This window comes from Lepus europaeus, chromosome 5 (assembly GCF_033115175.1).
Source record: "Lepus europaeus isolate LE1 chromosome 5, mLepTim1.pri, whole genome shotgun sequence".
Lineage (NCBI taxonomy): Eukaryota > Metazoa > Chordata > Mammalia > Lagomorpha > Leporidae > Lepus > Lepus europaeus.
The window spans coordinates 62,124,970-62,149,996 of record NC_084831.1 but is presented as its reverse complement, the minus strand read 5'-3'; the positions used below and the strand labels follow the sequence as shown (position 1 = coordinate 62,149,996).

The following is a 25,027-nucleotide window of genomic DNA, read 5'->3' as shown; positions in this document are numbered from 1 at the left end:
GGCTTCATGTAAGTCAGAGTTTTGACCATAGACTTACTGAATTAGAATTTCCAGAGGGCCTGGGATGTAACTTAATAAAGCTCCAAGCTAAGTCTTATGATTGAGAAAGCCGAAGAAATACTGTTATAAAATTTGTTATGTGACTCAAAAATTTATCAGATCTAAAAGGAAAAAAAAGGTAGCTATTTTACTGAAACTAAACTTTTGCTTTATCTCCCTGAAAGAATGGTAACAATGTAAGTAATAAAATACTGACAGAAAATCAGGAAGCTGTCTTATCTTAGAGCTTCACTTCAGTTGGAATACCTAGGTTGTGACAACTTTTAGAAGTATCAGGTTCCAGAACACATGACACATTCAGTTCAATGAAGTTAAAATTTATGTTCCAGAGTTCTTTCATAAGTAATGATAGAAACACATCTATATAAAAAGTTTACTTATTATTGTCTTTCATTATTTAACTCATATAATAATTTATACACAAAAAGGATTGAATGCTTACTATATTCTAAAAGATAAATGATCTTCCCTCAAGAAGCTTCACATGTTGAAGATAACATATCTTTAAAAAATAGAACTTAAAAGAACTAAGATTACAGTTCATGTATTTTTATGTAATTCCTACATAAGAGGATGTTATAACATTAAAAACGGAATATACCAAGATCTTATTGAAACAAACTGCTGTGATAATATGAGGAGACACACAAAGCTATTAAATTACTCTAATTTTAACTTATATATGCCTTACAATAACATTTTACAATAGGAGATCTAACAACTTTTAAAACATATCAATATAGTAGGATAATTTTAACAGGACAGCGTCCTGAATTTGAAACATAGAGTAAGGTTTTGTTAAATACTACTTTATGATCTTGCATAGTGAATTTGCTAATTTAATAATATTAAGCTAAAAGTATATTACCTACATCTACAGACAAACCATACTGTCAAAAATGAAAATGGCACATTTGACATCAATATTCATGACAAAATATTATATTCTCACCTATAGAGTCAGGCAACTGTTGCAACATATTGGATGATAGTAGGAGGTCCTCAAGGGCTTCACATCCAGAAATATCCATGTCAACTGTTTCTATTCTGTTTTTTGACATATCCAGGTATACCAACATCTTTAACTTCCCTATAGACTTGACATTGCATAAACTCAGGGTTAGTTGAGAAACTTTCACAAGACATGTTAAAGCTGTAAAAACCAGAATACTGTAAAATTAATTTTAAAATAAACTACAAGTGTTTACAAGAATATGGAGAAATTATATAGCTCATATTTTGTTAGGACGAATGTAAAATGGTAATCTACTATGGAAAAACAGTTTGACAGTTTCTCAAAATGGTGAACATAGAGTTTCTACATGATGCAGCAATCCCTAAATATGTGTCTGGTAGTAAGAACATATGTACATATAAAAACTTGCACAAATGGTGACATCTGCATTTTAATCAAAAGTGATACAACCCAAATGTCTATCAATTGATGAATGGAGAAATATAACATGATATATCCATATAATAGAATATTAGTTGGCAATAAAAAGGAATTTGACACATACTACAAAATGGATAGTTATAAATATATATAAAGGCAAAGCAGTCAGTCATAAAACCCTAGATATTTTACAATTTTATTCATATGAAATAACCACAATAGGCAAATCTATAGAGGTAAAAAGTAGAATAGAGTTGTTAGGGACTGTGTGGAGGGAGACATAGGAATGCCTGCTCATGACTTAAGATTTCCTTTAGGGGTGATGAAAATGTTTGAAAATTAGCTTGTGGCATGGTTACATAACTATGTGAGTATGCTAAAAACCCACTGAATTGTATATGATATGTGCCATATATTTCAGTGCAGCCAATAAAAGATAAATTATATCACAATAGTAATTCCAAAGTTACCACTGAATAATACAACAAAGTAAATAAGTAAAACCACTACTGAAACAACACATATTGACCTGTTGGTTCTCAACAATTCAAACGCACCAGAAAGTTTCAAAATTATTATTCTGGAGCATGTGCTTGTCTTAGTGGTTAAGATGCTCATGGGTTGTATCTGAGTATCTAGGTTCAATATTCAGCTCTATTCCTGATTCCAGCTTCCTACTAGTCCAGAAGCTTGGAGGCTGTAGAGATAATTCAAGTGATTAGATTCCTGTTACCCACATGGGAGCCCTGGATGGAATTCATAGCTTTGGCTCCAGTGAGGGGGCATTGGAGGCATTTAGGAATAAAACATAAATGGGGTGTCTCTCTCTCTCTCTCTCTCCAATAAATAATTAAAAATTGTAATTTGTACGGCATCCTATTAATCACCTTCAATTTTTTGTTCCTTCAACATTCCTGTGGGGATCTACTATATATCAATAACTGTCTTATACTGGAGAATAATTATGAATCAGACAGCTAAGTATGAGGAGAGAGTGCTCATAAGGAAGATAGTCTGTATCTTTAAAGGGTTCATAGTAGTGAAGGAAACTTTCAAGTAAACAACAAAAAAAACTATAGTACCCTGTGGTTTTCCAATAAAATGAGCATATAGGGAATGCCATAAAACAACACGGGAAGGACTGCCTGTTGTCTGGCAGACACTGCTTATCAAGAAAGGAGAAGCTGTCCCTGGAAGACAGAACAGCACAGGAATTCACAGAGAAGTGTGAAAAATCATGGCATGTCTGAGGGAGAGTGAGAAATTAAAAAAAAAAAAACTGAAATTAGTGTAGTTGGAATGATAGGAATGAGCCAACAGTGCAAAGGTCTGATATGATTGTGAGGAGATGTGAACTCTGTATTACGGGTAAGCAAAGCTGTCTGAAGGCTTGTGAGATGAGGAATGACATAACAGATCTGTGCTTAGAAAAAATAAGCTTAGAGAACCTTCAAAGGCATATTCGTGACTGGAGTCAGGGAGACTCATTAGAAGGATATAGAAAGAGTTTAGCTGTTATTAGTTAAGGCAGCAGAGGTGAGGATGAAGAGGGGATGCACTCTAGAGGAATTTAAAAACAGAATGATTGATTAGTAGTGATGCTAAGGGCAGGAGAGGAATCAGCTCATAGCTGTGCAGGCGGGAACAGTGATCACTTAGTTCAGCCATGAGTGATGAAAGTCGTCATTTTCCCCTCTTTCAGGCATATTTTGACAAAAAACTCACACATTCTGGTTGCTTAATGGTTCACCTGCTTATGTGTTCCACCTATGTATATCTTACAATGTCTCCAATTATTTTACAAAGCAAAAATAAATAAGTAATACATTATTATATCCCTAAGCATACACTAGCATGGTGCTAAATATTTTCTTTGTATTACTTGATTTGGTACTTTATAGTCTTTTACTCAGCACGTGTTCTGCAGAACAGCAGCACTGACATCACCTGGGAGCTTGTCGGAAATGTAGAATCCCAGACTCACTCAATTGGAATCTGCATTTAAACATACATTAAAACTTAAAGGTTGAGTAATGCCATGCCTTCTTCTCTGCAATGCATAGGCAGAGATAAAAGTTCATGGAAGAGTGCTTTTAGGATCAACAGTATTGGAAAGGAAGGAATAGGGAAGGAAGGAAGCAAGATTGGGTACACAGAGAGGCTGGGCTGTGATGAACACTGAAGTTGGTATTGCTCTGTAGTTGGCCTGAGTAGGAGCAGGGGAACTGTCCCTTACTAGCAGTGCATTGATGGGTCATTGGATGGAAGCCTTCCAGAATGGGCATGTAACTGGGTGAGGAGGTTCTCCTCTCGGAAGGATACTCTGAAGAGGTTGGAGGGCTGTGAGCAATATTTCCAGTAGCTGGAGGAATACAGTAAATTCTTCATTCCCAGAAGAAGTTGTGTAACATCATCTACTACAAGTAACATTCTAAAGTTACTCCATTATAAGGGGTGGAGCTGAAATTGAAACTCACCTTTGTCAGACTAGACTACAAAACTCACTTGGTTATATTGGCAACTCCTGGACCCAAGTCCATAGTTAACTGAGAACATCTCTCCAGCCCTGTTCCCTCAGCTCCCCACAGAGACACAGTAGGAGCACAGTCCTAGAGCAGCTGAACAGAGGTTGGGTGAGGAACACAGTGCTTTAAGTGAGTCAGGTTGGATGGCTCAGTTTCTCCTCCTGCTTAGAAATACGCCCACTTGGGAAAACACTGCTAGTTTACTTTCAGTTTTCTACCCCAGGGAATTGTTATGATACCATATCCCACAGTTCTCTTTCACTGAGCAATAAGAGTGGTACATTTGTTTTTATGTGTGTGAATCTCTTTTTCTGTCCCTTTAACGTACTGACATTTCTCGTGTTGTTGAAGCTTCCTTCGTGATTATTCCTAGTATAACTCAATAGTTTAGTGTGTAGTTTCTAAACATTCTTTCTGGAGGCAAAATAACACTTTGGTGCTTATTGGCAAGTCTTTCCAAACCTTCAATTCAAACTTCTTTTAAAGGCCTCTTTTAACAGCCTGGGTGGTAAAGGCTTTTGAGGCAAATGTCTTAGAGTCCTTGAGGGTGCTGGCTGTTGCTCCAACAATCCTCTGGGTATAGAGGGGTCTGCAGGTGAGCAGAGGACAGCAAACGAAGAAATTGCTTAAAATAAATATAAAATCAATGTATTATTTTATTATGTTTTGGTTAATTAACCATAGATTGATGGTCACAATCTAGAGCCACATGAAACAGTAAATATATCATTATCTATTTGTTTCATTGGATTATAACAAACAGTATGGAAAATAATATCCCAGGTTTCTAAAAGTATTTAAAAAGTATATTACTTAATATATTAGGATACATGAATCAAGAAAAAGTGAACTTATTTTTTTTTTCTATTTATGACACTAAATATTGAAGCTCATTCTGTGAAACTGACCGACATGGGCTGCAGACTGCATTTAAGATGAGCCCTTCAAAGAAGAGTCTGGATAATGTAAGACTATACTATTTGCCATCATTGGCTTTAAGAAAGCCATGGCTATTTTTGTCAAGGAGGTGGGGGTGTTCTCACATAGGATATAACAAATGTGAAGTTTAAGTGTACTAAATCAGGTAAGGAATCTACTTGAAGCTAGCAAATTTTTAAACAAACAGCACTATATGTTTTACAGAAGATTTCAGCACCATATTTCTATCTAAGTAATAATTTTATCAAGAAATTTAGAGTGTAAGATGATTGACACAATTAGATTTGGGGAATGTACTGATTGGAAAAATAACGAACCTAATTCGCACTTGTACCATTTGAGATAGGATTTTGGAACAACACAGTGGATAGTAACCTTTGGAACTGGTTTGAATTACAACTCCAGCATTGACTGGCTACATGACCTTGCCATAGTCATCTCTTTCAGTGTTTTGATTTCCTCATCTGTAACACAGGGATGGCAACATAATCTACTTGATTGAGTTGTTAGGAGGATTCCATGAGTTAATATTTATAAAACATCTAGACATGCATAGCTCATGGTAAATACTATGTAAGTGTTTTGGAAAGATACATACATCAAAGAAAGTCTAAACTTCCACCTAGACATACATTCAGTTTCCTCAGGGAATTGGTAAGTGTCTTACCCATGTTGACCCAAGATTTGTAGACACAGTAGTCTCCCCTTTTGCATAGGGGATATGTTCCAAGACAAACCCGGGGTGACTAAAGTGGTGGGTAGTATAAAAACCTATGCTCATTATATGCTGTTTCTTTCGTATATATTCATAACTATGATAAAGCTCAATTCATAAATTAAGCAGCAATATAATAACAATAATAATAAGAAAGCACAGTTATAACAATATAGTATAATGAAAATTACTTAAAGCTTATGAATAGTTTATTTCTTAAATTTTCCATTGAATTTTTTGCCCATGGTTGATCACGAGTAATTGAAACCACAGGAAGTGAAAGCATGGATAAGAAGGGACTACTATACCTTGAATATGGCATTATTGTACTACTGTACATAGTGGAATGCAGACTTGTTTTTCCTGCTATGTATGAGTTCATCAAACAAATTTATTCAAGTCCTTGAAATATACTAAATACATGAAATATACTAAATACTACATGACCTTTGCAACTCTGAAATTATAATAGTTTCTGATTCATAGAGATGAATTGAGAAATTATTCTTAAACAAAACAATAAATGGAGGATTTTCATATTTTTCTGTTTTGTTTCTGTGATGACAGGAGAAATGTATCCTTTTGATGAAATAACATATTTTTCCCTAACATTTTCTCATGTATTGCCCTTTATGTAATCTTACGTTTTTTTTTTTTTTCAAAGACCAAATAGACTTCTTGTTTGTGTTGCTTTTATAAACATTGTAAGAAATGTTATTTCAAAAGTGGAATGAAATTGACTTTGGGAACACATCTAAACTTCTGTGTTGGCTAAAGAACTATTGCATCTCTACCTGTCCTGGCTACTTAGTACAATGTCAAGAGTTTGGAGTTGGCCAAGACAACTGGGGACTTATGTTTGCTCTGTGTATATGTGTATGTAAGTGTGTGTACATACAGATGCTTATTTAAGTGCATATGTTATGAGTGGCAAGGGGCAGTGTTATATTGGAAGCTACTTTTTCACTAGATGGAAAAAGCAGGACTAGTCACACGTTGTATATGACTGGAAGCCTACTACTCAAACAGATATTTCTGAATTTCCTTTTAGTGGAGGAAAATTTTTAATATAATTTAAATTTTCATTTTTAATGCTCTATGAGTTTTGTCATTTTCAAAGATTAATATAGGTTCTATTGGAAATCACCTAAAATAAGAAAGATTTTTTTTCTTTTTTGGGGGGTTGGAAGATATCTAACAATATAAGCAGAAACCATTCTCTAGCTTATTAAATGAATTATTAAAATTACATGAATTGTTAAAAATTAATTACTTATTAAATTACATGAGTAAAGTTAATTTTTAAAAAATATAACTTCATGTTACATATAATATTTCCTTTTAAAATTTAACTATTAAATTTTCAGCTTTAAAAATAATCAGTGTAGAAAGAGATGACAGATATACTCCCACAAAAAAAGATAAGTCTTGCATACATTTCACATACCTATAATACTCACAGAAGATATGTGAAATACTCAAAAACAAATTAGTGAAAAGCCTTAGTGATTAAGCACTCCTAATAAGTGTTATTTTACTTTGAAAGGCAAACACTGAGATTTAAGATTTATGAGTAATTATTATCATACATAATCAATGTCTAACATACATGTAATACAACAAAGCAAGATAAAACTTACATACCCCCGGTAACACTTGCAATGCATTATTATCCATCCACAACTCTCTTAAATTTTGAATTTGATCCAGAACTTCAGGCTAGGAGAAAGACAGGAATGAAGGAAAGAAGGGGAAAGACAAATTAGTCTTTCATTATCATAAGTATTACATGTAATTTTTTGGATATTGAGCATTTATTTAGGAATTTAGTGTTAATGCCTTAGAAAATTCCAAGATTAACAATCAACAAAAATGGCAATCCCAAAGGTAATGAACTTAGAATTAACTGGAATCAGTAACAATAGTAATAAAAATAAAATCTATTACAAAGGTACATTCTCCCTTAATATATTAGAATGATCCTTTGTAGCATTAACTAAAATGACCCAGTGTCTGTCTGCTTCAACAGAGTATAAGCCTTTAGTTTTGAAGATTTTTTTTTATTTGAGAGGGAGAATTATGGACAGAGAGAGGGAGAGACAGAGAGATATCTTCCATCTGCTGGTTCACTCCCCAAATGGTCAAAATGGTCATTGCTGGGCTGATCTGAAGCCGGCAGCCAGAAGCTTCTTCCAGGTCTCTCAGGTGAGTACAGGGGCCCGACCACTTGGGCCATCTTCCACTGCTTTCCCAGGCCATTAGCAGAGAGCTGGATTGAAAGAGGAGCAGCTGAGACTTGAACTTGTGCCTATATGGGTTGCCAGCGCCACAGGTGGAGGCTTAGCCTACTACGCCGCATTGCTGGCTCCTAGAATATAAGCTTTTGAAGGGAGGGAATGCTTGTTTTTAATCACTATATCCTTGTTGCTTGCTATTGCACCTGACACACAGTAAGTTATGTGTGCATATTAGCACCTTATATACCCCCTCCTCTGACAAGCACTGCAGCAGTGATATGAGATAGTGGTATGAATGAAATCCTTTGACTTCTCATCCCTTCATTTTGTCAACAAATAATTATTTGTTGAATTTTGATGCCTACTAATGTGTAACACACAATGTAGAATTCACAGTAATATCAAATACAGTTCTTGCCTTGAAGTAGCTGATGATTTAGATTTAGGGGAAACAAATGCTTAAAAATAAATCAAATGCAAGAAAACATGTGGAGAGTAATTTAGAGAAATTCAGAGAAATGAGAGAGAGAGAGAAAATAGGATCAAGATGCACCATAAAGGGCTCATGGAAACACCTTGATTCTCTAATTCAAAGTTGTCTCCTAATGCTTCCTCAAGGGTAGCAGGTTATGCAGAAAAGACGGAGGTTGCCATTGCTGCCAGTCATTATCTTCCTTGCGGCAGTCATTTTCTGATTTCTCCCTAGAAATTATCTCCTTTCCAACTTTTAGATTATATGCTTTTGAGGCTTTGGATTGTTTTTAACACTTTAGGGGGAGTGACAGGCCTAAGCTGCTCAGTGCACTGTATTCACCTGGCCATAGGGACTGGTTCTAGGGTGGGAGCAAGACCCATTCAGAACTCACGCAAAGCAATGAGTCTTAGAGTGGGCACTCTGGGGAAAAGACTCTTGTACAATCCTGCTGGGTTTGAAACTGAAACAAATAGCCTTGGGGACTGCAGGCATGAGGAAACAGAAGATCCTGTCTGAGGAAGGCGTCTTCCCAAAGCAACTGTTGATAAGAGGTGGATCCTGATGACTTCATATTAGCCCAGACCAAAGATACAACTGTGGCCAGATTGTCTGTTTTTTTTTTTTTAACTTAAAGAATTATTAGGAGTGTAAGTGGGAGGGAGGGTAGGGAAGGAAAAGCTACTATGCTCCTAAATCTGTATATATGAAACTTGTATAACTTAAGTAAAATTTAAAAGAAAGGCAAAAACTCAATATTAAAAAAAGAATTAGTGAAATTACAAAATGCAAATAAAGTTCAATAAAACTTGGGACATGATTAGGAAAGCCCGTCCATTTTATAGAATACTTATATAAATAAATATAACTGTGTTAAGGTTTCCATCAAAATATTGCTAATTAAGGGTCAGTGGAGGTTATACACATATTCCTGACACATTAGGAGTACTTTAGAGCCATGCAGACCTACATTGGAGATAATCTGATTTCTGATCTTCATAGCCTGCTATTGCAGTGTGATGTAGTATGATTCCTAGGAGAAGTTTCTTTTGTAACGAATATTAAAATCTAAAGTTGCATCCATGACATTCTACCTTGGAGTCACAGACATGTATGAGTGAGTATGGGGGATTTTTTCTGGGTGTGTAGGTAAATATTCCCACTGCCATTTAGATCATAGCGAAAGGGCTGTGAAGTATTCCATCCAGATGATAGGCTGGGCAAGGATAGAAATCATAAAATCAACTATAGCAAACACATTCTGATATGCATAGGCTTTGTGGCAGGGGGTGGGGTAGCAAGAAGTAGACCAGCAGGAAAATATCGGTTATGTGGTACAATTTCTCTAAACTTAGGCATTATTCTGCTGTGGCCAGGGAGTGCAGTGGAGGATGGCCCAAGTGCTTGGGCCCTGCACCCCATGGGAGACCAGGAGAAGCACCTGGCTCCTGCCATTGGATCAGTGCGGTGCACTGGCCGCAGCGCACCGGCCGCGGCTGCCATTGGAGGGTGAACCAACGGCAAAAGGAAGACCTTTCTCTCTGTCTCTCTCTCTCTCACTGTCCACTCTGCCTGTCAAAAATAAAAAAATAAAATAAACTTAGGCATTATTAAAACTTAAGGGGCAAATAAAGAGCTGCACACTGGTTAAGGTTCAACAAAACTTCTTATGCATGTACTAGGATAGGGATTAAAGCAAAAACTTGTGACAATAACCAATATTCAGGGTAGACTAGATTATCTGTGGTAACAAAATCAATTCTAAACTTTCAGTGGTTTAACATGATAGATTCACTTCTCACTCCTTCTAATCCATATCCAGCATTGGTTTCTGTGCCATGATCTTTCTTTTTTTTAAAGATGTATCTGTTTATTTGAAAGACAGAGTTATACACTCACACACACACAAATACACACACACACAAAATCTTCTATCTGCTAATACACTCCAAAAATGGCTGCAAAGGTCATGATTAGGCCAGCCTGTCACAAGCCAGGAACTCCATCCTGGTCACCCACATGGATAGCAGTGGCCTTAGTACTACTTAAGCCACCCTCCACTGCTTTCCCAGGTATATTAGTAGGAAGGTGGATCAGAAGTGGAATAGCCAGGACTTGAACCTACACCCAGGTATATTAGTAGGGAGGTGGATCAGAAGTGGAGCAGCCAGGACTTGAACCTACACCCAAGTGGGATGCTGGTGTTGTGGCAGCAGATAACCTGTTGTGTCCAACCCCACCCCACCTCTATCATTTTGTGATTCCACTATCTCAAAAATTCTTGAGAAGGCAAAGCCTTCTGGAAAATTCACCTCCACTCTTAAAGTATTGGATTGGAAATGACATGAATCATTTATGTTTACAGCTTATTGTCTAGAACTATTTGCATGATTCCGACCTAAGTATGAAGAAGAATGAGAGATGTAGGGGGAAATTCATGAGTTGTTTAGTGAACACAATTGTTTCTTCCACATAGTAAAACTGTATGAAAAAGAGAATAACAAAAGTAAATACAGAGCATGTTTCTATTTTATTCATGAAATTGTTAAGTAAGAATTTATTAACTATCTTTCAAGTCCTAGCAAGAGACTCATGGAGTAAACTCAAGTTTTAGAGCAAACTCCAAAAGAGTAAATTCATGAAATTATTAGGAGTGTAAGCGGGAGGGGGAAGGAAGTGCCACTATGTTCCTAAATCTGTATATATGAAACTTCTATAACTTAAATAAAATTTTAAAAAAAGGGGGACCCATATGCCTTAATAATGAAAGGGAGCCAATGATGGAGTCCCGGAATGAGATGAGATGGAACTGAACAGTAGAGAGAAGAGAGGAGGAAGTACATCTTAGCCAAAAGCAAAGTGGTGAGATACAGCTTTATGTATGAACAGGAATCACAGGCAGTGTGCTTTTCTAAAGTGTTAAGTTAGAGAAAAAGTGATAACAGAAAGTGAGCTCAACTAGTGAGGACAGGAGTCTATACAGGCTTTTCATTTTTTTAGAGATAGGACTTTATTGTGTGTATGAAGGAATATCACTAAAATATTTTAATAGGAATTGATTTTAGTAGATATTTCATATATATGATTTTAACCTGGTAGAAAAAAGAAATGCAAACACATAAAAACATGAAAAAATGGATCAGGGATGGTCTTTAAAGAGGCAATAGGTCTTTAAAGAGAAGTTGGATTCAGGAAACCTTAGAAGATAAAAATGGGATATGATAAAAATAGGAAGATACTATCAAAGGGGGAAAGATTAAAAGTAGATAACTGGAATAAAAATAATGGAATAAATTCTAAGAGATGTAAGGTGGAATTGGTGGTACAAGGGGAAAGACTGACTTTGAACAGAAGTAAGAAGCCACTTGCTCAGATTTCAGAGAAGATGGAAAGGCTGGATGTGTGTAGATGGACATGGGGGAGGGAAGGCTGGAAGTTGAGTAAAAGCATGTCTCGAGTTCTCAAAGTTTCTTGATGAAATGGAGAACAGGTGGTCTGTTGAGCAAGATGGGACAGAAATTTTGTATCCATAGAGCAGTTAGGGTGAATGGCACATATTGGAATAGTTGTAGGAGAATCCAGTAAGGAGCAAAAAGCAATAAGAAGAGCTTTATCAATAAGTTATTACAGGGGTGATTGACAGTCTAGGAGAAAATAGAAGAAACTGAAGACCAGGTTTCAAGTATCTCAGAGAGGAATGCAATACGAGTGAGGGACAGACAGAACTAGAAAGAAGGAAAATCAGAATGACAGCACAGAATTTAATGATTCAAGATTTCTGAAGTGGTTAGAGGCAAGTAAGAAAAATTAAGTTATAACTTGGGAGGGTTGATTAACGTACAAAATTTGAAATCTCAGTGTGTGGGTAGTAGGTGTGCTATGGAAAAATAAGGCCTTACATAATTTCTAAGGATTTGGGCAACTTCTGATAGACTGTGTAACTTGCTGAGGCAAAGTAGCAGATATAGTTGACCAGTAATACCTCTGGAATTTCTCTAACTCAGTTCCACTGGGGACCATAGGCATCTATGATGACTTGGAAAGGGACAACTGATGCTAACCTATATTTCTGCTTTGTTGTAAAAGATCTAATCTAATCTATTCAATAAAAGAATACAGAATATGAGCCCTACTTTATGGATAAAGAATCTGATAATCATTTCCTAGGGAAAAAGAGAATGATTTGATGAGGGTTACATAATCTCATCTGGGATTGTTACTCATGTCCTCTGGATCCAAAGACAACATCATGCTACAGCTTAAAATTGAAATTCCAAAATAATACAGTATGCTGGTGATCACAAATGGTCAATAAAGAAAGTAAAGCATATGCTGGATTTCTAAATAAAAGATATTTTTATTACCAGATGCTATAATAAAATAGTCTACAGAGGAAACTGCAGAAACTTTCTATTAATAGCTGAGGCAAAAGATAGAGTTAGCAAATCGATACATAGCTGTGCTGTAAAGAAAACAAAAACCATGACATGCATATAATAGAACAGCATTTCAAGATCAATAACAATTTTAAAATGGATCACAGAACTAAACTAAATGACTTATATCTAAATCAATGGATATATTGCCTTTATTTACGCTACTTAATTTCATTCCAAAGTCAATTCTTCCCGTGAAAAATAAGTGAATTGCTCAAGAATGACATGGTATATTTAGTGATGATGCAGGTGCTAGGAGATGAGCATCCTCACATAATGCTTTCGGGATTATAAACTTTGATGGTCTTTTTGGAAAATGTTTTCAAATTTGTATCTCGTGCCTTAAAAATGTTCATATCTGTTTCTAGGTAATTATCCTGCCCAAATAATCTGAAATATAGATGAATCTTAATATAGAAAAAATGTGACTACAGAATTATTGTTAAAAAGTTGGTCATGCTCTGAATAACAACATAACAGAATAATCATATTATGATAAAGTTTTATGTTGGTATAGTACACAGCATTGAGATTATCAATATTTTCATATAAAGTTGAATATACTTAATGAAGAATATTGAATTAAAAAAGTTTGGAAAATTCATATAGCACAAATTGACTTTCATAAATTTAATAAACCATGATATATGCTTATGAACATACACATGTAGGGTAAAAATAGGAATATGGACTAGATCCATACCAAATTCAAAGAAGTAATTTCTCTGGAGAGGTGGTGTTTGAAGTAGGACTGTGGGGGAGGGGGTGGCGAAGAAATAGAGAACACTTCCTACTTAATCTACAGTGTTTTGTCTTGTTTTTGAAAAAAAAAGGTCAAAGTCAAATACAAAAAATAGTTGATATTTATTTATTTTTAAAAGCTATTTGATGTGTTCATTTTTTAGATTTATTATCAGTTTTTAAAAGTAAAAAAGGGGGGAGGTCCTAAGATGGCGGTATAGCAACAGGACAATCTGTTACACGAGGCAAAACTGTTAAAAGGAGAGAGGATACACGCCAGAGATAGAGCCATGGGAAATTCATGACAAGAAGCCCAGGAGACCAACAAAAACTTCAAGTTCACGCTGAAAGAGCAAATAAGAAAGGGAAGGAGTGGAGGCATGGTAGGGGTGCAAAATGGGGAGGCTGGCGCCAGCCCACAGAAGACCATGTTAGATGGGATATTGTGGTTCCATGGAGCTGTAGATAGCAGTGGAAGGGGGAGCTTGGAAAACTGTTTGAAGTTCCACATGGGAGAAAAGAGAAGGTATAGAGGAACAAACAGAGAGGTCAGGCAACCCCCTGCCCATCTACACCCCCCCACCCCCCCCGCCAAGTGGACCTGCAGCCGGTTGGGAGAATATTGCTTGTTTACATTTTTAAACATAAGCAGAGGACTGCCACCTTTGTCTCCCGTGCACATGCCCATCATAGTGGGGGCTACCTCACCATACCTCTTACCCAGGAATGAGGACCGCAACATTTCAGAGTAACTTCTTCCCCACCAGGTAAGCTGTATAACAAGAAGAAGTCCTGAATATCGAAAACACGAGTTCATTCCATCCACCAGTGAGAAGCAAGCTGGACCCCAGTAGGCAGGGCTCCATGCACCAGAGCTCATACCTTCCCCCACCACAATTGAGAAATGAGTTGGGCTCCAGTAGGTGGTTCTGTGTGCTTCTACTTGCAATGCACAGACACATAGCAGCTCACATCAGAGGGAAACTTGAACACAAGCATAAAGACACAAATTAAAGAAAAAGCAACTAGACCAAAGAAAGAAAAAATACACAAATGTCAAAAAACAGGAAAAACCCTAAATAAGAATAAAGAAGACACTATGAGCCCCACAAAGCAACACTACAACTCTTCAATAATAGAAGATGAAACTGAAGAGATCAAGGATATGCCAGAAATGGAATTCAAAAAATTAACCATCAGATTACTTAGGAGCAATCAGAAGCAAAATCACGATCTAAATGAAAAACACTCTCAAGAAATTGAGATATTAAAGAGAAGTCAGAATGAAATATTATAAATGAATTCAATAGATCAAGTAAAAATTGCAGTGGAAAGCCTTAACAACAGAATAGGTGAGTCAGAAAAAAGAATATCAGAACTAGAAGACAAATTTCTGGAAATATTATAGTCAGTCCAAAAAAAGAAGAAGAAATTACAAAACTAAAAATGCATGGTTGAAGATCTAAGAGATTCTATCAAACAACCTAACATATGGATCCTAGGAATTCCAGATGATGTAGAAAGAAAGAAAGGATTAGAAGGCCTTCTTAATGAAATAATAATGAAAACTTCCCCAATCTGGAGAAAGAAATAGACATCCAAGTACAGAAAGTACACATAACTCACAATAGACATGACCAGAAAATATCTTCATCACAACACACTGTAGTAAAACTCCCCACAGTAAAACATAAAGAAAAGATTTTCAAATGTGCATAAGAGAAATGCCAAATCACATTCAGAGGAAATCCAATTAGACTCACTGCAGACATCTCATCAGAAACTCTACAGGCAAGAAGAGAATGGTGAGATATATTCCAAGTCCTAAGAGAAAAAACAGTCAACCCAGAATACTGTACCCTGCAAAGCTCTCATTTCTGAATGAAGGAGAAATAAAGATCTTCCACAACTAACAAAATTCAAAGAATTTGTAATTACTTGCCCAGCCTTTTTTTTTTTAAAACTTTTATTTAATGAATATAAATTTCCAAAGTACAGTTTATGGATTACAGTGGCTTCCCCCTCCCCCATAACTTCCCTCCCACCCACAACCCTCCCCTTTCCCGCTCCCTCTCCCCTTCCATTCACATCAAGATTCATTTTCAATTCTCTTTATATACAGAAGATCAGTTTAGTATATATTAAGTAAAGATTTCAACAGTTTGCCCCCACATAGCAACACAAAGTGAAAAATACTGTTGGAGTACTAGTTATAGCATTAAATCACAATGTACAGCAAATTAAGGACAGAGATCCTACATGATATTTTTTAAAAAATTGATTAATTTTCTATGCTATTTCCAATTTAACACCAAGTTTTTTTTTCATTTTCATTTCCAATTATCTTTATATACAGAAGATCAATTCAGTATATACTAAGTAAAGATCACATCAGTTTGTACCCACGCAGAAACACAAGGTGTAAAAATACTGTTTCAGTACTAGTTATAGCATTACTTCACATTGGACAGCACATTAAGGACAGATCCCACATGAGATGTAAGTTCACAGTGACTCCTGTTGTTGACTTAACAATTTGACACTCTTGTTTATGGCGTCAGTAATCTCCCTAGGCTCTAGTCGTGAGTTGTCAAGGCTATGGAAGCCTTTAGTGTATGCCGACTTCGATCTTATTCTGACAGGGTCATAGTCAAAGTGGAAGTTCTCTCCTCCCTTCAGAGAAAGGTACCTCCTTCTTTGATGGCCCCGTTCTTTCCACTGGGATCTCACTCACAGAGATCTTTCATTTAGGTCCTTTTTTTTTTTTTCCCCAGAGTGTCTTGGCTTTCTATGCCTAAAATACTCTCATGGGCTCTTGAGCCACATCCGAATGCCTCAAGGGCTGATTCTGAGGCCAGAGTGCTATTTAGGACATCTGCCATTCTATGAGTCTGCTGTGTCTCCCGCTTCCCAAGTTGGATCATTCTCTCCCTTTTTGATTCTATCAGTTAGTATTCGCAGACACTAACTGTGTGATCCCTTTGACTCTTAGACCTATCAGTGTGATCAATTGTGAACTGAAGTTGATCACTTGGACTAGTAAGACGGCATTGGTACATGCCACCTTGATGGGATTATATTGGAATCCCCTGGCACATTTCTAACTCCACCATTTGGGGCTGGTCAGCTTGAGCATGTCCCAAATTGTACATCTTTTCCCTCTCTATTTTCCACTCTTATATTTAACAGGGATCACTTTTCGGTTAAAATTGAAACACCTGAGAATAATTGTGTGTTAATTACAGAGTTCAAACAATAGTTCAAACAACAAAGTATTGCATTGTACAACAACAGTCAGCACAAGAGCTGATCACGTCAGTGTTTCTCATAGTGTCCATTTCACTTCAACAGGTTTCCCCTTTGGTGCTCAGTTAGTTGTCGCCGATCAGGGAGGACATATGATATTTGTCCCTTTGGGACTGGCTTAATTCACTCAGCATGATGTTTTCCAGATTTCTCCATCTTGTTGCAAATGACCGGGTTTCATTGTTTTTGACTGCTGTATAGTATTCTATAGAGTACTTGCCCAGCCTTACAAAAGATGCTCAAGGATGTGCTACACACAGAAACACAGAAACAGGAACATCACTACAAAAGATGAATGCAGAAAATGACCCAGCAAAAGCACAAAAGAAACCCAGATACAAAATCAGGACTATTTATAGAAACATGGTAGAGCAAATTTGATACATAACAATAGTCACCCTGAACGTAAATGGTTTCAACTACCCAGTTAAAAGACACAGACTGGTTGAATGGGTTAAAAAAGAAAACCCATCTAGTTGTTGCCTACAAGAAACACATCTAACCAACAAAGATGCATGCAGACTGAAAGTGAAAGGATGAAAAAAGATATTCCAGGCTAATAGAAACCAGAACAGAGCTGGTGTAGCCATTTTAATATCAGACAAAATAGACTTTAACACAAAAACTGTTAAAAGAGACAAAGAGGGGCACTATATAATGATTAAGGGATAATTTCAACAGGAAGATGTAACAATTATAAATGCATATGTTCCTAATTACAGGGCATCTGGCTATCTAAGAGAAACGTTAATGTATTTAAAGAGAGATATAGACTCAAATATAGTAGTAATGGGCACTTCAATGTTCCAATTTAAGCAATGGACAGATCAACCAGAGAGAAAATCAACAAGGAAACAACAGATTTAATTGACACCATAGAGAAAATAGACCTAGCAGATATCTACAGAGCCTTCCACCCTACAGCCACAGTGTACCCATTTTTCCCCCTAGTGCATGGAACTTTCTCTAGGATTGACCACATGCTAGACCATAAAACAAGACTCAGCAAATTAAAAAAAAATCATAGAAGATAATTTTAAACTTTAGCTGTATTAAAACTGTATGAAATTATCTAGGAAATACTATAATGACATAACCTTGTTATTTCCAGAAATTATGAATAACTGGAAGGAAACAATGAAATATTTCAAAGTTAAGATAAATAAAGATGAAAGTGTTTTCTCAAATCAATAAAAAAAGGCAATAAAAATTTAAAAATATATTCTTTACCAAATTGATAACAATTATATTTTACGGAAATATTTCCATTATATTTTTCCTCAAATTTGGATCATCAACACTTACAGGTATTATTTTTCTGTCTTTTTTACTGTTTTCCTCTTTGTTTAAAAACATTTAGAGTTTGCAATCTACCAAGGAAAGCATGACTTCATTTTAAGAAACTTTCTTCCATTTTTATTTAAATCTTTTTTAACATTACAAATGTTTTATTGTCAGCCCTTTAGATCCCACAACTGGGAAATCATTTAATCATGAATTTCATAGGACATGGTTGAAACTCTTCCTGATATACAAAATTAGATAACTAAAAGTGTTCAGTTCTTTTTTTTTTATTTTTGACAGGCAGAGTGGACAATGAGAGAGAGAGAGAGATGGCAGAAAGGTCTTTCTTTACCGTTGGTTCACCTTCCAATGGCCACCGCGCTGATCTGAAGCCAGGAGCCAGGTGCTTCTCCTGGTCTCCCATGGGGTGCAGGGACCAAGCACTTGGGCCATCCTCCACTGCACTCCGGGGCCACAGCAGAGAGCTAGACTGGAAGAGGGGCAACTGGGACAGAATCCGGCATCCAGACCGGGACTGGAACATGGTGTGCCAGAGCCACAGGTGGAGGATTAGCCTATTGAGCCACGGCGCCGGCTTTTTTTTTTTTCTTAAAGATTTTATTTATTTATTTGAGAGGTAGAGTAATAGACAGTGAGAGGGACAGACAGAGAGAAAGGTCTCCCTTCTGTTGGTTCACTCCTCAAATGGCTGCAACGGCTGGAGCTGCGCCGATCCGAAGCCAGGAGTCAGGAGCTTCTTCCTGGTCTCCCACATGTGTGCAGGGGCCCAGGGACTTGGGCCATCTTCTACTGCTTTGCCAGGCCACAGCAGAGAGCTGGACTGGAAGAGGAGCAGCCAGGACTAGAATCGATGCCCACATGGGATGCTGGCGCCACAGGTGTAGGATTAACCTGCTGTGCCATGGTGTGGACCCAATTGTTCAGTTCTTAATGACTAACCTACTTGCTCATTGTCTCAATTGTAATGTACGACTTGTTTTGAGATTGCTTAACCCCTACAGATAATTTCTTCTGAGTTGAAAGGCTAGCTCAACAAGGCCTGCCTGAGCTTATTTTAGATTATATTAATTTTATGTTTCTCAACTTTATTTCTGAAGTCAATTTCACTAAGATATTCATGAAAATGTATGCCTTTGTTTTTACTTTAGATACTTCAATGGAGGTAATATTTAGGAAAATGATGTTTTTGTATTTTACTAATTATGGAATGAATAAAATAAAAAATATTCTTAACCACAATTAATAAAATGCATTGCTGAGAAAATGTGATTGACCTATAATTAATCAAAATATAAAGTTATATGCTGTTGTGAATATTTTAATAAGAAGATGACCATAATATATTCCATTTAAATACTCAGATGAGTATATTGATGGCACAGAGAAAAAGCATATGGATGACATGATGTAGCGAAGAAGCAAGAATACACAAAAAGAATATTCAAAATCATCTGAAATGTTGGAAGTCTCGATAGAAAAATGAAGTTTGATACAGACTGTTGTAAAGTCCAGCCATATGTTCCCCAAACCAATTCCAGAGGTCCATAAACCGAAGTACATGTAAACACTATTAGGGATTTAAGTCAAGAATAAGCTCAGTATTAATGAACTTATTTTTATAAGGTCATTTATTCACTCAAGAAATATTATACACAGGGAAGACACTATAATGTTTTCTCAGAATATAATCCAGACTATGACAGGGCTATTCACAGATCTCTACCTCCTCTTCTTTATGCCTCATTAGGCACATATGGAGTAAAGCATTTAATACAAATATAAATATGTCTTCAGCAACCCTACGTACATTCATAACATCTGAAACTGTGCCATAGGAGAAATGGTTAAAGGGGTTCCAGCTGTTTAGAATGGATAATGGAAGATCCATGAAGGGGTGTTCAAAGCATTCATGGAAAATGCACATTCTCTTCTAATTCTGTCTTACTACAAAATTTCTGAAATATCCTTGTAGATTTCAAACACTCATTTGGAATGTCTGAGCTTTGCTGTAAGGAGAAAGTCTTATTATGTTGTTTCTTCACTCCCCAGCAGAACTAGAATGGGAACATATAACAATGAGGGAATTTGTGGGAAAGTAGGCATAAGAGATCATCATAGTAATTGTGGCTTTTTCCCAATTAGATCTAAAAGAAATAATCTAATATCTTTTGAGAAACAGTTCTATCAAATGAACACCAGCTCCTGAAGAAGGTATAAACAATAAAAGCCTTACAACAAAAGCTAACTTCTATTGGTCACTTACTATAGTAAGGTACTTTTCCAAGTGTTTTACATGGACTATTGTCATTGAATTTTTATAGCTATCCAATGAAGAGGGCAACATCATTGGACATGTGGTATTCATAATGGGTAATGGTTAAGAGCATGGTTTCAGGAGCTAGACTGAGTCAAAATCCAGCTTCTGTTATTTATTTGCTATATAATTTTGACTCAAGTTCCTCATTTCTAATAGGTGGATGACAGAACTATCACCTACATAGGACATTACTATGTTAAAATATTTAGGGCCGGCGCCACAGCTCACTAGGCTAATCCTCCACCTTGCGGCGCCGGCACACCGGGTTCTAGTCCCCGTCGGGGCACCGATCCTGTCCCGGTTGCCCCTCTTCCAGGCCAGCTCTCTGCTGTGGCCAGGGAGTGCAGTGGAGGATGGCCCAAGTGCTTGGGCCCTGCACCCCATGGGAGACCAGGAGAAGCACCTGGCTCCTGCCATCGGAACAGCGCGGTGCGCCGGCCGCAGCGTGCCTACTGTGGCGGCCATTGGAGGATGAACCAACGGCAAAAAGGAAGACCTTTTTCTCTCTCTCTCACTGTCCACTCTGCCTGTCAAAAAGAAAAAAAAAAACAACTAAAAAGGGGCCAGCACTGTGGTATAGCACATTAACCCACTGCCTGCAGCGTCAGCATCCCATATGGGCACTGGTTCAAGTCCCAGCTGCTCCACTTCCAAGCCAGTTCCCTGCTCAAAGATTTGTTGGAGAAAATTACAGTTAGCTGACTTACCTCATTTTAAATTGAGGATGAATGCCTGAAATGGGGGCTGAATACAGCTTGCAATCCTACTTCTCTGCCCTAAGAAGATGCTTTTCAACTCTTGATGGCTGTTTTACAGTTCTTTAACCTTGTCAAAGTATACGCCAGTTCACAACTTACTCTGTTGTTCATTGAGATACATATCCAGAATAAATTTCTCCAAAGGTAATCAAACTTGAGCACCGGGTAATGCACAAGCATGATTAGAAAATGATACAAAGGAATCTATGAACATATTTTTTAAAGATTATTTATTTATTTGAAAGGCAAAGTTACATAGAGGCAGAGGAGCAGCTAGGTCAGGACCTGGTGCCCATATGGGATGCAAGCACCACAGGCAGATGCTTAGCCTACTATGCCACAGAGCTGACCCCTCCCATTCACTCCCACATTCACTCTGGCACGCCACTGAAAATTGCTTTTGTGGAAGACTTCATGACATTTTGGACCTGGGACCGGTGAAATTTGGCTACATAAGTTGGACAGAGTATTTAACTACTAAAGTCAGGCAATACATGACAAATAGGGGAAGAAAAAACAATTATAAATATATAAATGCAAAATTTACATTAAAGTCCAATTGTCCAAATCACATTTTATGACTATATTTTCAAGGCAGAAAATTTTCAGTTACCAACAAAATTTTTATTCTAGAATCTTCAGATAAATGTATTGGTGTTCATCTATATAAATTGCAATTATAGTAAATTATATGATTTCTATTATACCTATTTTTCATCCTTTATAGTTGTTTGAAATGTAGAAAAATTCATGTGTAATATTTTATGTGAACAATGTTATTATTATACATTCCTATGAAGTAAATTCTGACAATATCTAAGACTTTTATTTTTTCTGGATAAGACAAATACCTTTTCCAATTTAGATTTTTCATTGAATGAGAAGTAAATCTGAGTCATTATTTTCTGTTTGTAAAGTAACACCCTGGAATCTTGTAAATGATAGTTCTACACTCACTATTTTATCTGGAACAGGTCTTTCATCTCCGCATCCCTGGCACTTAGCAATGGACCTGCTGCAAAAAATCCTGGCAATGATGCTTGAAGGTCATAATGATGTCCTGAAAATTGGAATACTTTCTGAATCACAAAAGACTACTTTTGTTCAAAGTGACTTGGATATGATTCAAAATTTGAGTTCTTTGGAAGCCAGTAATTCATATCTGGTATATAAGGTCATTCATTTTCTATTTAACTGTATAATGCACAAATACTTAAACTGAAAATAAGAAAAATTAGACCACACATCTGCTAAAGAGTAAGCATTTCATCAAATAAAACATTAAACTGACAAACATGTGTTATCTTTTCCACCAGTAAAAATCAAGCTGCTGCTTATGTCAATACCATAAGTTTGTTGAGTGGAAGTGAGAATGAACCTTTATTAAAAATTGTTTAAGTCTTTTCATGTGAAGACCATTTAGTTATGTGTTTGGTAGCAAGAATAACTCATTGGAAACAGGCAAGAATTGAGTCATGACATACTCCATATTTGGGTTCCAAAATAAGCCTATCTTCAATTGGTGGTAGAAAGGAAAGGTTAAACTGAGTCATTACCTAGCCTAGAGGAAGTACAATGAAAGCTTAATAAATATTTGTGAAATTAAAAAAAAAGATTTTATGCTATCAATAGAAGTCTTTAATCTTGCTCTGCTTAAAGTTCCCTATTAAAGAAGTGGGAAGGCTTACTTAGTAGTGTTATGAGCTGATATCATGGGTGTTATATAGTGTAGACTTCAAGCTCTATTGTGAGGACTGTAAATATTTCAAAATACTATGAAAGGGGCCAGTGCTGTGGCATAGTAAGCTAACCCTGTGGTGGTTGGTGTCTTTGCTGTTCCACTTCTGATCCAGCTCTCTGCTATGGCCTGGGAAAGCAGCAGAAGATGGCCCAAGTCCTTGGGCCCCTGTACTCACATGGAAGGCCCAAAAGAAGCTCCTGGCTCCTGGCTTCGGATCAGCCCAGCTCCAGCCGTTGTGGCCATTTGGGAAGTGAACCAGCGGATGGAAGACCTTTCTCTCTGTCTCTCCCTTTCTCTGTCTGTAACTCTACCTCTCAAATAAATAAATAAATCTTAGAAAAAAAAACTATTAGAGTTCTATAGGTTGTTTCAAGTGATTTTGAGTTGTTTATTTTTCATATTTGTTTATCAATCCTCAGTATATTAGTTGTACTACTTTTGAATATACTACTTTGTAGTTTTACAATATATTCTTTTTTATTTTTAAGACTTTATTTATTCATTTGAGAGGTAGAGTTACAGACAGTGAGAGGTAGAGACAGAGAGAAAAGTCTTCCTTCTGTTGGTTCACTCCCCAAATGGCCTCAATGGCTGGAGCTGTGCCGATCTGAAGCCAGGAGTCAGGAGCTTCTTTTGGGTCTCCCATGTGTGTGCAGGGGCCCAAAAACTTGGGCCATCTTCTACTGCTTTCCCAGGCCACAGAAGAGAGCTGGATTGGAAGAGGAGCAGCCGGGACTAGAATTGATGCCCATATGGGATGCTGGCGCCACAGGTGGAGGATTAACCTACTGTGCCATGGCACCGGCCCCCAAAATATATTCTTATCTTTATACTTCAATTATGAATTTATTTTCAATATGATCAGACTAGAATAAAATGGTATGAATATTGCTAGATATTTACTATGACTTCCATATTTCACAGAAACAATACAAACTGGCAAGAGATAATCTGTAGCATCCTAAATCTGTCCCTAAATCTGACTGTTCAAAAAATAATTATGGAGTGGGATGCAGTGGCAGTACTGGTAAAGCCACTGCTTGCAGTGCTGGTATCCCATATGGGCAATGGTTCAAGTTCTGGCTGCCCCACTTCTGACCAAACTCCTGGCTAATCTACCTGGGGAAGCAGAAGATGGTACAAATAGTTGGGCCCCTGTACTCATATGGATGAAGCTCCATGCTCCTAGCCAAGCTCCATGGCTAAGTCCAGCCATGGTTGCTGTGGCCATTTGGGGAGTGAAACAGCAGAGAGAAGATCTCTCTTTCTCTCTCTCCCTCTCTCTCTTTCTAACTCTGCCTTTCAAATAAATAAATAAAATCTTAAATATATAAATTAAAATAAATATATAATAACATATATTTATATATAAGTATATATAAATATATATAATATAAATAAATCTTAAATATATAATTATAAACCCAAACTAAGAAATTCTAATATGTCTCATTATAAGTGTTAAAATTTGTAAGATTTAATTAAAAATATTCTACTTGGCTCTTCTGAACATCTAAGTACTTACTAAGCACCAAACTTATGTCTAGCCCTGAGTTATGGGATATATGTGCAATGCACAATTACATATGGGAAAAGGAAAAAATTATCATAGGACCTTAGGCTAAATGTAGATACAGGTTAATGGAGAGATGCATGTAATCTAGGGCTAAATACCACAGTAAAATCATAATAGTATGCAGGGACAAATGAAACAGTAAATTGATTGAATAAAACAACCTCAGTATACCTGACCAAACACTTTGTAACTAGTGGAAGAATAAAGTCAGCTATTTCTTTGTTCATATTTTCACATATCACTTTTTCTCCTTTCCACAATTGCTCTTTAAATGTCTGTTTTATTTTTTGTGCAGGGACTCTATCATGCAAACTAGAGCAATAAATTATATCTTTTATTCTTTTTACATAACAGATGAATGAGCTATTTGCCAAGGTATATTAATTTGTCAATACAGTTCCACATCAGCACACCCAAATCATTCTTATGATGCTGTGTTGATTCCTTATTAACCCCTATTTCAGTGATAATTACTGCCATATAATTTAGTAAAGTTATAATAT

The 25,027-nt window shown here is 36.6% G+C and overlaps 1 protein-coding gene across 1 annotated transcript in view; it reads right to left on the bottom strand.

Annotated features, from left to right (window-relative positions):
• LRRC7 (leucine rich repeat containing 7) overlaps positions 1-25,027 on the bottom strand; it is a 594,815-nt gene that overhangs the window by 164,786 nt on the left and 405,002 nt on the right. Inside the window, exons 9-10 of the mRNA XM_062193395.1 lie at positions 7,280-7,354; positions 1,013-1,157 (exon numbers count right to left, since the gene is read on the bottom strand). Of these exons, the coding sequence (XP_062049379.1) occupies positions 1,013-1,157; positions 7,280-7,354 (220 nt within the window). The remainder of the gene's footprint in view (positions 1-1,012; positions 1,158-7,279; positions 7,355-25,027) is intronic.